General features: G+C 40.6%; 1 protein-coding gene across 16 annotated transcripts in view; it reads left to right on the top strand.

The window, feature by feature from the left end:
* The window catches only part of LOC116696385 (LIM and calponin homology domains-containing protein 1), a 96,954-nt gene that overhangs the window by 46,755 nt on the left and 36,117 nt on the right, over positions 1-14,082 (top strand). For 15 of the 16 annotated variants that reach the window (XR_004333707.1, XM_032527324.1, XM_032527313.1 and 12 more), the window contains 2 exons: positions 6,455-6,561; positions 13,333-13,363. Coding sequence is in view for 13 of the 16 variants with exons in the window: in XM_032527324.1 (XP_032383215.1) it covers positions 6,455-6,561; positions 13,333-13,363 (138 nt within the window). In the remaining 3 variants the exon portion in view is untranslated. Of the gene's footprint in view, positions 1-5,418; positions 5,731-6,454; positions 6,562-13,332; positions 13,364-14,082 lie in introns of those variants that run through there. The other variant, XM_032527320.1, reaches the window with a different exon arrangement.

Consider the following 14,082-nt stretch of genomic DNA (forward strand, 5'->3'; position numbering starts at 1 on the left):
CTTCACTGACTGTTGTTCCATTTCCCTATTAGCAGTCCTGACAAAGGAAGTTAAAACATGATGATGGTATAGAAGTGTAAAGCGAGCTGGGTATTATTTGGATCACAGCATGACATAACAGACCAGTGTGATTTGGGGGGAAATGGCTTTTCTTATCTCATGGTGTGACTAATGGCTGCCAATGAGCCTTCTCTGGCTTTTTACAAATGGCAGATAATTAAACAGCCACATTCTTTACAGGCCTTTTTACCATACAATGACTGCTAGAATAACAATAAATTGTCTTGTTAGAGGAATCCAAGAGCTTAAATGCTCACACCATCCTGGCATCTTGGTAATGTATGTACAGTATTGTATTATTAGCTTTTGTGTTCTTTTCTCATCCAGTTTTTCTCTATTTGTAGCTAAATGGATCAGACTATCTGCACTGGTTAACAGTCGTGTCTTTTAGTGTTTTTTAAAGGCTTTTTAAGGGCTCAAAGCTGCTGAAAACCAGACAATTTGATTTGCATTAGAAGTTTCAGTTCTAAATTTCACTTGATAATGACATTGAGCAGGTGGATACAGTAACGCCAACACTTGTACGTAATAAAATGCATTCTATTATACAATCACCGTAACAAATGGTAACATTTGGAAAGCTTATCCATATTGTGAATGAGGCGCTAATTTTGTTGTTGTAGTGGAGTATATTCAAAGAAAGTGTGATTGTTAAACTGTTTGCTAGTTTGTGTCACAAGTTTTTTTTGGTATCTCAAATAGCAGTTACTGAAAACAACTGCCCTTATTGGCCCAAGGAGAGGCAATGCAGTTGCAGGATGAAAAACATGACATGACCATTACTAACTGGCCCCAAGAGGTGGATGAATCATTCACTGAAGACAACATGTTTAAACTAGAAGTTTGGGGACAGCATACAAAAGTTAAATGAAAAATAACACCTGCTGGTTTTATTAAGAATATGACCCTCTATTCTTTGGAAGTTTCATAATTTTCTTTAAGCTTCGTCCTGTGGCTTTGCAGGGATTTTCCTCCTCTTGACTGTGATTAAAGAGGCGAGAAACACATAAACAAGTGGTCTGCTGTTATCTGGACTATCGTAATAACTCACAGGCTACTCCCCCTTCCTCTTCCTGTTTGGGGGCTAATGGGAAAATGAGTCTCTGAGGAGGTTTGTCTGTTTTGGAATTCGAGCAGCTACCTCAGTGCTTTTGCAACTCGGCCTGTATGGCTCAGTGTTCGTCTGAACAGGTTGGTTGTTGCATGCTCTGTTCCCAACCGTCTCTGACTCGACTGGTATGCTCAAGTTTTACGGTGTGTAAACAGACGTGCAGTAGAAATCGCCTTGCAAGTTGAATGGTAGTAATTCATGTTTAAAGTTGTGTTGTTGCATCAAGTTTAGGGCAACTATGACACAGATGTAAAAAAAAAAAAAAAAAAAAAAAAACACTTTCAGACTGTTATGTAAAACCCTTGTGATTCCATCTTTGGGGATTTTCAGTTTTCATAATAATTGTATGAGGGATTGTATGTGTCATTAGTAACTTGAGATAATTTAACTACCCTTGGTGCAGTGAGAGCTTTTCAAAGCCCTGTCAGTCATTCTAAAGACCATTTTTCTTAGTACCAGAATGGCTCATATTTTAGATATAAAGAGGATTTTACTTATAAAAATATAATGTGATACAGCGTAAGTCTGTACTAACGCCTGTCCCAATGCTGGATTTTAAAAATAAACACAGGAATCAAATGTTTTTGATAAGGATCTCCTAGTTATTTATTTATTTTCAGTAATAGTTACTACGTCCTCTGCAAAGCAGAACATTTCGCAGTTAAGAAATTAAGAAGTCAAGTCCCTCTGTTAAGAACAACAATCTTTGAGTCAAACATCTTTTCCATTTCTGTGCTGCAATGTGTTACATAAATTAAACAACAAATCCACAGATACTGATATAACTACAATAAGTTAATATCTACTGGTTGAACTCTAGTGAGAATTCTTAGAAATGCAGATTAACACAAAGGGCCCTATTTTAATGATTTAAACCCATGGCGCAGGTGTGTTTAGGACGTGTCCAAATCCACTTTTGCTAGTTTGACTCCAGAAAAAAGGGTCTGTGTGAAGGGGACATGGTTCAAAAGGGTTGTACTTAGTGTCTTTAGTAATTCATAGGTGTGTCTTGGGCGTAACATGCAATCAACCCATAAGTGTCGTCTACCATTCCCTTCAAAAGCCAGGCGCGTTTGTACCTTGGCGCATTGCTATTACGATGGCTGTTTTTATTTTTAACTTTTGCATGTGCGGGCTGTGCACGAGCCTAGGCACATTTTACTAATGCTCTGTTAAAATTACAATGAACTATTCCACTACTGACTTAAAACTAGGTTTTTTTTGGTCAATGGCGCGATTACTTTCTGCTGCCTCAAGATAGCAATATACCAAGAATTCACCTGAACACACCTCCTTGTAAGACCAGCACGCTCATTTGTGTCGGGTTTTGCGCGACGCAGCGCCGGGTGCAAGATAGGGCTCAAAAAGTATTTGTCTATGTATATTTAACATTAGTTTGTGTTGGGGAATCTATAAAATCTGAATTGCATAATACACGCATCACATTTGACTTCTGAATAAAGATGTGCACAGCACAGTGCAGCGGGTCTCCCCTTCACTATGCAACTCCTCCTCACCTACTTGATTTGTGCAGATCCGATGAGAAAATATCGTGGGGGGTGTCCGGCCAAAGTTTTATGAACTTAAAATATTAGTACTGTTCTAATGATTCATATGCCACCCCAAATAAACCCCAACCCTGCTATATGTGCATACCCTCACACACACAGTTTTGCTAGAAGACATGCGCTGTAAAGTTTACAGCTCTTATATTTTTTACTGTAAGATTAAAGAGTTTATTCATTATTTTACCTACTAGTGTTAAAAAAAAAAGCAAATATAGGCTACTGTTTTTGCACTTGCTTTGTTTACTTTCAGTTTTTATTTTTGTATTCCTCCTGAAACTGACTTTATTTTGTTGTTGGATTGATAGCTTACAAGAACACAACATTGTTTACAAACGCACAGATCCTATATAGATCTTGCCATTTAATTTTGCTGTCAAAGTGCGCCAGATTGATGTGTTGTACTTCTAAAATGTACAAAATGTTCTTCTGGTGGACCATACCACCAGACCCACCTAGAGGGGTGGGGGGTCCACAGTATCCTTCTCATTTTAATTTTTTTTTTTTTTTTTACCCCTGACCTGTTTGCATGCCTGTCCTTGGTAGAGAGAGAAAGAAATCTTAGACAGATCTTATTAACACCCAAGGGGCTTGTTATCTCATCCTGGGCACTTTCCTCTGGATTATGTCAAGGTCCAAAATCTGGGCATGCCCACTGATCCTCTTCCCTGAGAAACCCTGGTGGTCTAGTTATGGTAGTCAGATATTGCATACATTGATGGTTCAAAGGAATCCAGGCACTTTTTTATTCCCTCATACACCCTCGTACAAATGTAGGTATAGCACACACACACACACACACACACTTTGATTTTTCTTCTTCTGTGCACCTTTCGCTCTATTTTATTACTTAATTTTATCACCTGTTAATTTTACCACAAAATGTGGGTATTTTCACACTTGAAATAACTTTTGCCCAAATTTATTATGACTTGGGTTTTGGCATTGTGTGGACAATGGCTTTGTGTCGACTTCCCAATTCTTCTACAAACACATTCGTCTGTCTGTCACTTATTTGCGGTAGACGCCCAGTTTCCTGTGGCAGTGACCTGGAAATCGCCACAAAGTTATGCTCCCTTCTTAAGACCAACACACACATGCGCACACACTCCAAACACACACCAAATTATCTTGTTTGCCATTACGCAGGTTGCTACGAAATGAGCCTGTTAAATTTTATGTTGGCTTGTTTATTTCAGCTTTTGTTATTACAATTCCACTCTGTGTGAAATTTCAGCTGTAAAATAGAGATAAACTATGAGACAATATATGAGAAAATTGGTTTTAGCTGCTGGAGTTGAAATTGCTCTTTGCGAGCTCAGATTTTTTTTGTCACCTTTTTGTCACGCCACCTTTCCAGGCACTTTTTGATGAATACTCAGAAATATGTTTTCCTTGGTGGTTCCTTATGAAACAGCTCCTTGGCAGCCTGTCTCTTGGAAAGTATATGTCTTTATGCACAACATGTTGTAGGTAGGACTGAGGGCGGCATAACCAAATATTATTAACACAGTTATTAAACACGTACAGTATGCGTGGTTTTAGGGAAGAGCAAGAACCGTGCTTCAGAAGAGGCCATTTCTACAGTATTACTAAATATTACTAAATATACAGTATATTCACTCCTACTGACCAGCTCTGACTGCAGCCCTTGGTTGAAAGGGCTTTGCTATTTAAAAATGTATTTATTATTCACTAAGTTAATAATATTCATTGATTTGCTATTTATAGTCTTAAACCTGAACATTGATACAGTATTTGCATAGAATTAAGTTTAGTCTTTCACTTTACCCTTTCAGCTCTTTAGGTTTTTATACACACTGAGTTTTCCAGGCAGTTTTTCAAGTGCGTGTCCATGTGTTTGCACAAGTGTGATCTGGAAATATATTGGTATTGAGTGGTTCATGAGAAAAGGGAATAAGTACTTGCTGTATCTCTAACAAAATAAAATCTTCTGAGTTCTTAAACTTTACTACAGAATCTCCTCCAGTGTGGATATTTGGGTACATATTTGGATTTGTTTACTTGTACACAAAGTTTTGGAGTCCCTGTTACATACTAACCCCCACCCTAAAGGAGTAGCTTATTGTCCCACAATTGATAACTTATTTATAATATCTGTAAAATAATCTTAAATAGAGCCCACACAGCTTATTATTTGGATGCAACTGGATTGAAATTTATTTTTTATTTTTACTTTATTTTGAAGTCAAATATGACATGTGTATGTGTGGGTGTGGGTGGGTGGGGGGGGTGCGTGGTTGCCTCACGAGGCGAGCAGAGATGGCGCTGTCCCAAAAACACAGGAAGCTGCAGGGTGGGTTTGAAGGGGGTGTTTTGCTTCAAATGGAAACGGATCGTGAGAACAAGTGTTCCCAAGCGGGTTTGTTTGTGTTTGTAGCCATGCATGTCTACTTACACCAGCTAATGTGTAAATATAAATATGTCTTGCAATACTGTTTCTTAACACAAAAGGATTTATATTTAAAACAGCATTATGTCGAAACGTGTGGATATTGTATGTAGATGTAAGCGCATTGTATTTGTGTTTTGTTCTCTGAGAGAGTTAGAGAGAGTGTGCCTGGGACAATCAGGGTGGAGAGGAAATGGTGACACCCTGACAGAGAGGCAGAAAAATAGAGAGAGAGGGAAGGGTTTTGGCTGTGGCCCTCTGAAGGATAGAGAGGCAAAAGAACAAAGAGAGAAAGAACCTGGGAACAAGAGAGGAGAGCTCAGCTCAAGTTGCATCCAACAAAGACTTTATCTGAGAGCAGAGGGGGAGAGTGGGAGGACGACTGAGAGGATGGAGGAGAGAGTGAAAGGTAGTGAAGACAAGAAAGGAATGATCGAGGAAAAGCAGGTGAAGGAGAGAAGATAAAAAGGAAGTCACTTGATGGAAGCAAAAGGTGAAGAGTTAAAGTTGGAGTAATCTGAGAGAGGAGACTCACTAAAGCCGTCCACAAAACCTGGTGGTGTCGCATTTCTGTCCAGCAGGTATCCTGATTTTCGTGTGTCTCTGCATGTTTGTATGCAGGGAAAATAGATTAATTAATCCTGTGTAAACCAGTAAATGAGACTTTTGTAATTTTGTGTACTTACTGTATGCAGTACTACATCTTAAGACAACTTTTGTATGTGGAGTCTGACAGAGAGACCTTGAAGTGTGTGTGTGTGTGTGTGTGTGTGTGTGTGTGTGTTGGTGTTTTTGGGTGTGGTGTGGGTGTGTTTGTTCTCTTCTATCTTTTTGAGGACCCATTTGAATTTTAGACCTTAATTATGAGGACATCTTTGGACTTTGTCCATAGGTCTGGTCAGCAAATGGTTGTTAGAGGGTTTAAAGATTAAGGTTAGAATTGGGTTCATGTTAAGGATAGGGTTAATATTAGGGAAGTCATCAAGTCCATTACAATAGTTGTACTAGAAGTACTGAGTATTGAAGTGTGTTTTCATGTGTGTATACTGTGCTTAATGAGCCAGACGTTAGTTATTTTCTTTGCTGCAATGTAGTAGTATTTTTTTCGGTCATGTTCATATTTGAAGTAGTGTATTTTCTACCAAAACTGTTTGAATTTAAGTGAATCCAAAAAAGAGAGTGTATTTGTCATGGGTGTGTTTGAGTAAGACCTTGTGCAGTTAATTGATTTAAACAGGTGTTGTATTCTGTCTCTGCCAACTGCGCATTTATCCTGATAAAAGTGTGTGTGTGTGTTCTGTGCAGGACAACCTCAGTGTGTTTCTGCGTGGCTGTGAAGAGTTGGGACTGAAAGGTTCCCAGCTGTTTGACCCTGGAGACCTGCAGGACACGTCGACACGCCCCACTGCCAAGTAAGTGTGTGTGTGCGTGCGCACATGTGTGTGTCCTCAATTGTGTTCCTAAGCACACTATCCAGCATTTAAAGAAACCAAGGTATTTGATAGGGAAACATGTTGTTCATTTAAAATGGTCTCCATGTGGGATGGATAAACATTACCAAAAAGCCAGACTTTTATTTTCTGTTTCTTTTTTTCAAATGGACCATGTACAATTACCATTTGATCTTAATGTACCAGAGTTAGCTAGAAGCTATTTCCTTTAATCTGCAATCCCTTAGCAGGTCATATAGTATTACTAATAAATTGCAATGATAAGTTACACACACCTGTACATCACTCACACACACTTTGTCAACAAGTGTATGTCAAACACATTTAAAAGCTTGGATTGGATTGTGGATGATCTAAAGTGGACTTTGACATGGTTAAATAAAGGTTTGAGGTTTTGTGCTATATTGCGCACAAAACAGAAAGACGGTACTGTTATTTCAAAGCAAAATAATGACTAGTTGATGGTAGAAACCCCTCATTAGATTAAAACAAGAAAATAATGAGGCACGGAACAAGACACAGCAATTTATTTTAAAATGCAGTCTTATTTTAAAGTAGTGTAGCGGTTAATACTTAATATAATATAATTACCGGTACGGGTAATATAAAAGTTGAATTAAAAATAATGCAAATGAGCAAACAGCAATTAATGACCTTTGTTTGGCAAAATATTTGATAACCAGTTTCCTAAATAGATGATGAGTTTGACAAACTCATCTCAAGGTCCAACTACAATAGTAGCTGTTGTGGACTCATTTTCCAGTTGGTTTAAAAGTTGACCTTTGGAACAGCAGTCAAAACAATCTACAGTGTCATGGAATTTATCTGAAAGCACTGATGGTTTGATGATTAAAGTAATTATTATTGTACAACAAGAGAGAGACAAACCCCATCCCAAATCCCAGAAGTCCGGAAGAGTAAACATCTTTCTGACCAGGGAGTCAGAACATGCATCAAATATAGTTTTCCTCTTCATTTCATATATGCAAACTGTATTTAATATGAGTCTGGACAGACATGGATGTAAACTGCAACTTGGCTGGTTGGCAGTGGCCCACCTTCTCAAAATCAAGATATTTTAATAATGAAGGCTTTTATTTTATTAAGTGGATGGGCCAAGTGTTGTTGATAAAGAAACACTTTTATTGTGTGTTAATAAATGGCTTGTCTGTGTCACTGGTTGTCTGCTTCTGTGTGTCACTCTCCGTCAGTCACCGTGTCTGTCATTCTGTGCATCAGACAATCCAGTTCACTGCAACATACACAACTAACTGAGAGTCAATGCAAGTTTATTGAGCTTGTGTCAGTGAAACAACAATACCATATCTGTTCTGTCACAACTGGTCTCTGTCCAAATACAACACTCACTCACTCAATGAACCACGACTCCAGCTTTGTGTGTGAGTGTGGGTGTGTGGGGGGGTTGTGTGTGGGTGCCGCAGGGGAAGAGAGAAGAACAAGGAGTTATGTGAAAGCACCGTCGAGTATGTATGTGTGTATGGTTGAGTACGCTGTTCTGTTCATGACACTTTTGTTACTGAGCATGTGTGCAGCCATCACTCTGTTGCACACATTTAGCTCCAATTTAAACAGGGATGCTACTGTTATCAGTAATAGTCAATCTACTCCTGTTAGTGCCTCATTCACATTTCTTCAACAATATATAATAATACATTGACAATCTACACCGTCAGCACAAACTGAAAGGGAAACTTCCTTGGGCTATTTCTAGTTGTTATGTTTCCCATTGTCCTACAGGATGCTATTTTTTTGCAGCTTGTACCCATGAAAGGAAGCCGTTTTGGTGCTTCTCCCCCGAGTCTCTTGACAGGTGTTTACTCATCTTGGAAACAGCTGTGGGCAGGGAAGGTGTAAAGACAGACAGGTTCTGATACGCTGTGAGCTCAGGCCTGAAATATCTCCTGTTCTTTCCTTTGCGTGAAACAGATCAATTTCCAAGATAAGTGAAAGTTTGCCTGGCAGAGTCAATTAGGGGAGAAGCAATAAAGAAATACAGGTAAAGAAAAAAGGAAATCCACAAGAAAACACGAAGCACCTGAACAGAGTACACTTTAGTATCTGTTTATAATACTGCAAGTAATATTGTTATAGCTATATTCAGCAACGTTATCGCATATTTTCCTCATATCGTGCAGCCCTAGACGGAACATAAAAAGCTATAGTTGGTCCTAAAATATGATCTAATACCTTGTGGAACCTGTCCAGGTTTGCTTCTACGAGGTTACAGCAGAGAATAGGAACTTGTCTGTTTATTTAGTCAGCTGATGGAAAGAAAAGAAGAGGAGGGATGGACAGATCATTCCCTCAAGCTACTTTTACCTCGCTCTTCTCCTCCTTTTTCACCCCTCTTTTCTCAGGTCACTGCTGTCATGGAAAACACATGCAACTGCAATCTGGGTGTCACTTATGTGTTGAGCGAGTTAGGCTTTGTGACTGCGGTAACTAGTTAAAAACAGTCTCATAATGTACTAAGAATACAGAATTCCAAAATATACATAAACATGCTCATTGTTTTTTCTTTATTCTATAAAAAAGACTTACATTTTGCAGATGTTGTGACAACAATAGTATGCTGTCATGTTACAAAATAGTTTATTTCAGTCACTCTTTTTCAGCCTGGACCCTATTTTCCTATGTTTTTGTGTCTAAGTGACTGATGGAACGACAATCTTTGAAATTGGTCAGACACATTGTGGCAAAACGAGCCCTTTTTGTAAAGGTAAATACAAGCTGGAAAATTTCCCTATTAACTTACAGTGTAGGTTGTTTTGCCGCTGCTGACTGCAGCGATCTTGCTTAATACCAGACCAATGTCAAAGGACGTTGTTCCCTTCAGTCACTTATGGCGTTTTTCCATTGCTGGTAACGGCTCGCCTCGGCTTGGCTCGGTTCGGCTCGGCTCGGCTCGGCTCGCCTCGGCCCATTCTATTTCCGTTTTCCATTACGATTGAGTAACGCCTCAGCGTGCTGGTCACCATAGCAACCGATGACGTATTTTCAACGTGACTCACAACAGCACGTCGGCTACTCGCCGCAGCCACACAAATGTTTTGTTTCAAAAGAAGCTGAAGGAAGCAACAAAAATCACTGCTAAAAAAACGCGAGTTTGGGAATTCTGACGGAGTTCAGACGTCGACATGACGGTTGTTCGCCGACACAAAAGGGTAAGTTAAGTTTCCTGGTAACGTTAGCTAACATCTGCATAGATAGATAGATAGATAATGTTTATTGATCCCAAGAAAATGGGAATTCCTGTGTAACAGCAGCAAAAAATCAGTCACAAAGCACAAATATAAGTGTAAATGAAATACTTGGAAAAATATACATACATACAATATACGAAATAATAATACGAATAAGTAAAAGAACAAATATTTGAATATGTACGGATGGGGGACAAAAATGTGCAACTGCTTAAATAATATGCTAAAATGTAAATTTAAATAAACCAAATGTCCAGGTTGCATATTGCAGTAGTGTGGTGTCCAAAAGTCTCATCACCACCCAGTGATGACGAGTTAAAAAGTGTTATTGTTTGTGGAATGAATGATTTCCTGTAGCGGTCCGTGCGGCATCGAAGCTGTCGGAGCCTCTTAGAGAAGCTGCTCCTCTGTTGGACAAGTGTGGGTGGAGAGGATGGTCAGGGTTATCCATGATAGATAACAGTTTGTTCAGCGCCTCCTCTCCACCACAGCTTCAAATGTGTCCTGTTTGCAGCCGATCACGAGCCAGCCTTCCTGATCAGTTTGTTCAGTCTGTTTTTATCGCTGGCTCCGATGCTGCTGCCCAGCAGATGACGGAGGAGAACAGAGCGCTGGCCACAACAGACTGGTGAAAGATCCCAACATCCTGCTGCACACGTTAAAGGATCTCAGCTTCCTCAGGAAATAGAGTCTGCTCATCCCTTCTTGTAAACAGCAGTGCTGTTGATCTTCCAGTTCACCCTGCTGTCGATGTTGACACCCAGGTATCTGTACTCCTCCACCATGTCCACGTCACTCCCAGGATGCAAAGGCTGCGGAGCCGTTCCCTTCCTCCTGAAGTCGATCACCATCTCTCTGGTCTTATCTACGTTCACAGCAGGCAGTTCTTACCAAACCACTCACAAAGTCACCCACCAGTGCCCTGTACTCTCCCTCCTGTCCATCCCTTATACACCCAACAACTGCAGAGTCATCAGAAAACTCTGTAGGTGACATGACTCCAGTTGTACTGAAGTCTGAGGTGTATAAAAACAGGAAAGGAGCAGCCGTCCCCTGCGGGGCCCCGTACCACTCACCACCACATCAGACAGAACACGGTCCAGGCGGACGAACGTGGTCTGTCTGTCAGGTAGTCAATGATCCAGAGACTTGGACGCACCGACACCCATCACCCGCAGCTTCTCACCTAATAGCAGCGGCTGGATGGTGTTGAATGCACTGGAGAACAAAAAATGTGATTCTCACAGTGCCGCCACCGCCATCCAGGTGCAAATGAGCTCGCTGCAGAAGATAGATGAAAGCGTCGTCCACTCCCAGACAAGGCTGGTAGGCAAACTGTAGAGGGTCCAGAGAAGAACTCCACCTGCGGCCTCAGGTAGCCAAACCAGCCTCTCCAGCACCTTCATCACATGAAATGTGAGAGCCACTGCGGTATTCCTTAAGGCCAGATGGAGTCGACTTCTTGGGGACCGGGACAAGGCAGGATCTTCCACCAGGCGGCACCCTCTGCGGCTCAGGCTCGGTTGAAGAGGACTGGAGAACACCAGACAGCTGACTGGCGCAGGTCTTCAGGACCCTGGCTGATGCCATCGCCAGCAGCCTTGCGCTGGTGTAGCCTCTCCAGCTGTCTCTTCACCTGGCCAGGTGTGAATGCAAAGCAGGGGGGGAGCTTGAAGTGTCAGTGGGGGAGGAGAAATGTGGTGTAGTGGTAGTGGGGGGGGATTTGGCTGACTGCAGGAAAAAATGTGTTCGCGTCGTAGTCATTATTTACTATACCTATATAAGTACATGAACTTTAGCAACCATGATTACACACCAACATGTATGCTGTGTACCGTTTGTGTTTCAGAGCATTCACGCTTTGCAAAATCTCCGCCGCAGACCGTCTGGTGGGCGAGTCGACGGTGACCCTCTGGTTTTGACTACTGTGCTTCGTATAATCTGTATAGAGGTCACAAGAGGCTTATGACACGACTGGGATACATCTGGACGGCGGGCCGGGGGGGACACTGTCACAGGGTCAGAGGAAGAAGACCGGGAAGTTTGGGAGGTTTGATGCGCTACTTGAAAAGCTAAATAAACTTTTGTTATATATATTTGTCTTGTTTTTTTAAAGTAACAGTGTGCGATATTGGAAACGACATGAGCCGCTAGTAGCCCGAACAGTTGAAAAGTGAGAATAGTGCAAGAGTGGATAATCTTCGGTGTCCGGCTAGATTTGTTTTAAATGTCCCGTTTGTTTCGGAAACACACTCCGCACTCTTGTTTGCTAACAACGCAGTCATAAGTGACGATTCTCTCCGACAACCAGCAGTCTGCAGGTTTCCACGTCACCTTATGGTATCGCCTCGGCTCGCTTGGAACCTCGACTGAGGTAGTACTACAAAAAGTACCTGGTAGCAGGTCCCAGGGACTTTTTTTCGTAAGGGAAAACCAAAAAAAGCGAGTAGAGCCGAGGCGTGTCGAGTAGATACCACGCAGTGGAAAACCGCCATTAGACACAAAAACGTAGGAAAATAGGGTCCAGGTTGAAAAAAACGGAGTTACCCTTTATTTCTGTTCTGTTTCCCATATGAAATATTCATTTTAAGCTATTTTTGTATCCATACAAGATTTTTGAATCCATACTGTTTTCCAATATTTGTTTGGTGTTTACTTGGATCCCCAGTAGATAAAGCTACAATGCAAGAAATATAGTAAGGACCTCATAAACTGGAATTATGCTTCTCCAAAGATGCATATAAATGTCTCTATGAGCCTACTCAGAGAAGGGTGTTGTTAGTTACCATAGGTTGCAGAGAACCCATTGTGCGGCCAAACAAGTGAATTGATTGATTCAGCTCTGTTGGGAGGTGTACTGCATACTACATACAAGTATAAAAGGCAATATGTTTTCCATAAAGGTGATTTATTTTCCAAACTGTATATGGAAACCAGTATTTCATATAAAGCAAACTTTACATATATATGGCAATGTGTTTCCCATTGATAATTGGTTGCATAATTGGTTGTATATGTATATGTAGGTCCACTATGTAAATTAATATTCATAAAAAAGATTTGTTAGATAATGAGGAAAACTTATTAAATCCATCATATTATCCTACTGACCAAATCCTGCAAACTAGAAACTAGAACCAGAAAAAGAAACAACATCCCTCTCATCGTGGCTTCTCTCCATTTGCTGCTGTTTTGCAGGGATCTGTGAAAGTTTAGTTGGTTTAAGCTTTCTGCTGTTATTTTAATGTAAGATATTTGATTAAGGGTGACTGGGTAGCTCACCTGGTAGAGTGCGGGCCCTTATACAGAGGTTTAGTCCTCGCCATAGCGGCTGTGGGTTCGGGTCTGACCTGCAGCCCTTTGCTGAATGTCATTCCCACTCTCTCTTCCCTTCAATGTCTAACCTGTCCTATCAACTAAAAGGCATGAAAATGCCACTCAAAAAGGATATTTAATGAAACACTGGAAGTCTGGAATGTCTCACTATCTCTCTTTCTCATTCTCCCAGGGGAAGTGACTGCAGCCGAAAGCTCAAGAATGTAAGTGACACTTCTGGATTATAGTGGGATAATTTGTTTGTGTGCTAAATGTCAGTTTTGATGTAAACTGTTATTATGGTCCAGTGTTTCTGTTTGTGCTGTGGTTGTCACTCTCTGCTATTATTATGTCAGTTCCAGCTCTACCAGTTCTGTTCATCCTACAGTCAGCTCTGTGAACTGTATTATTCCACCAGGGGACTGCCTACTCTAAATATTTCTAGTTTTTTGGTTTCACTGTTTTAAGCTGTTCTACCTTTTCCTTTTCTGGCTGTTTTACTGTTATTTATCTACCAAATCTTTCTATTTTATGCACATACCTGCCTTTCATATATTCTATTGTTCTATTGTTACGTTTTCCACATCTATGTGATCATCCTATTCTTATATACTATCTTTCATCTCTATTTGTTCTATCCATTTGTTCTTGCTTCACTTACTCCAGCTCTTTTGCTATTCTTGCATCTTCTTTTTCTGCATAATATATCTAGTTTATTTCTTCTTATTTGGCCATTTTAGTTCTCTGTGTGCTTGTTGTTCTGGCTCCCTTCTAATTATCCATTTTTATAGTCCTAGTGTTGTATTTGTGTTCAAATATACCTCAGCACCTTCTTATCTTTTTCTATTTATGCTGCTTAAAGAAGTAGAACATAATGCTAGATCTGCCCACTCTGCAGTCAGTGCAGGGTCTCTCTCTCTCTCTCTCTCTCTCTCTCTCTCTC

Source organism: Etheostoma spectabile, chromosome 10 (assembly GCF_008692095.1).
Source record: "Etheostoma spectabile isolate EspeVRDwgs_2016 chromosome 10, UIUC_Espe_1.0, whole genome shotgun sequence".
Taxonomy (NCBI): domain Eukaryota; kingdom Metazoa; phylum Chordata; class Actinopteri; order Perciformes; family Percidae; genus Etheostoma; species Etheostoma spectabile.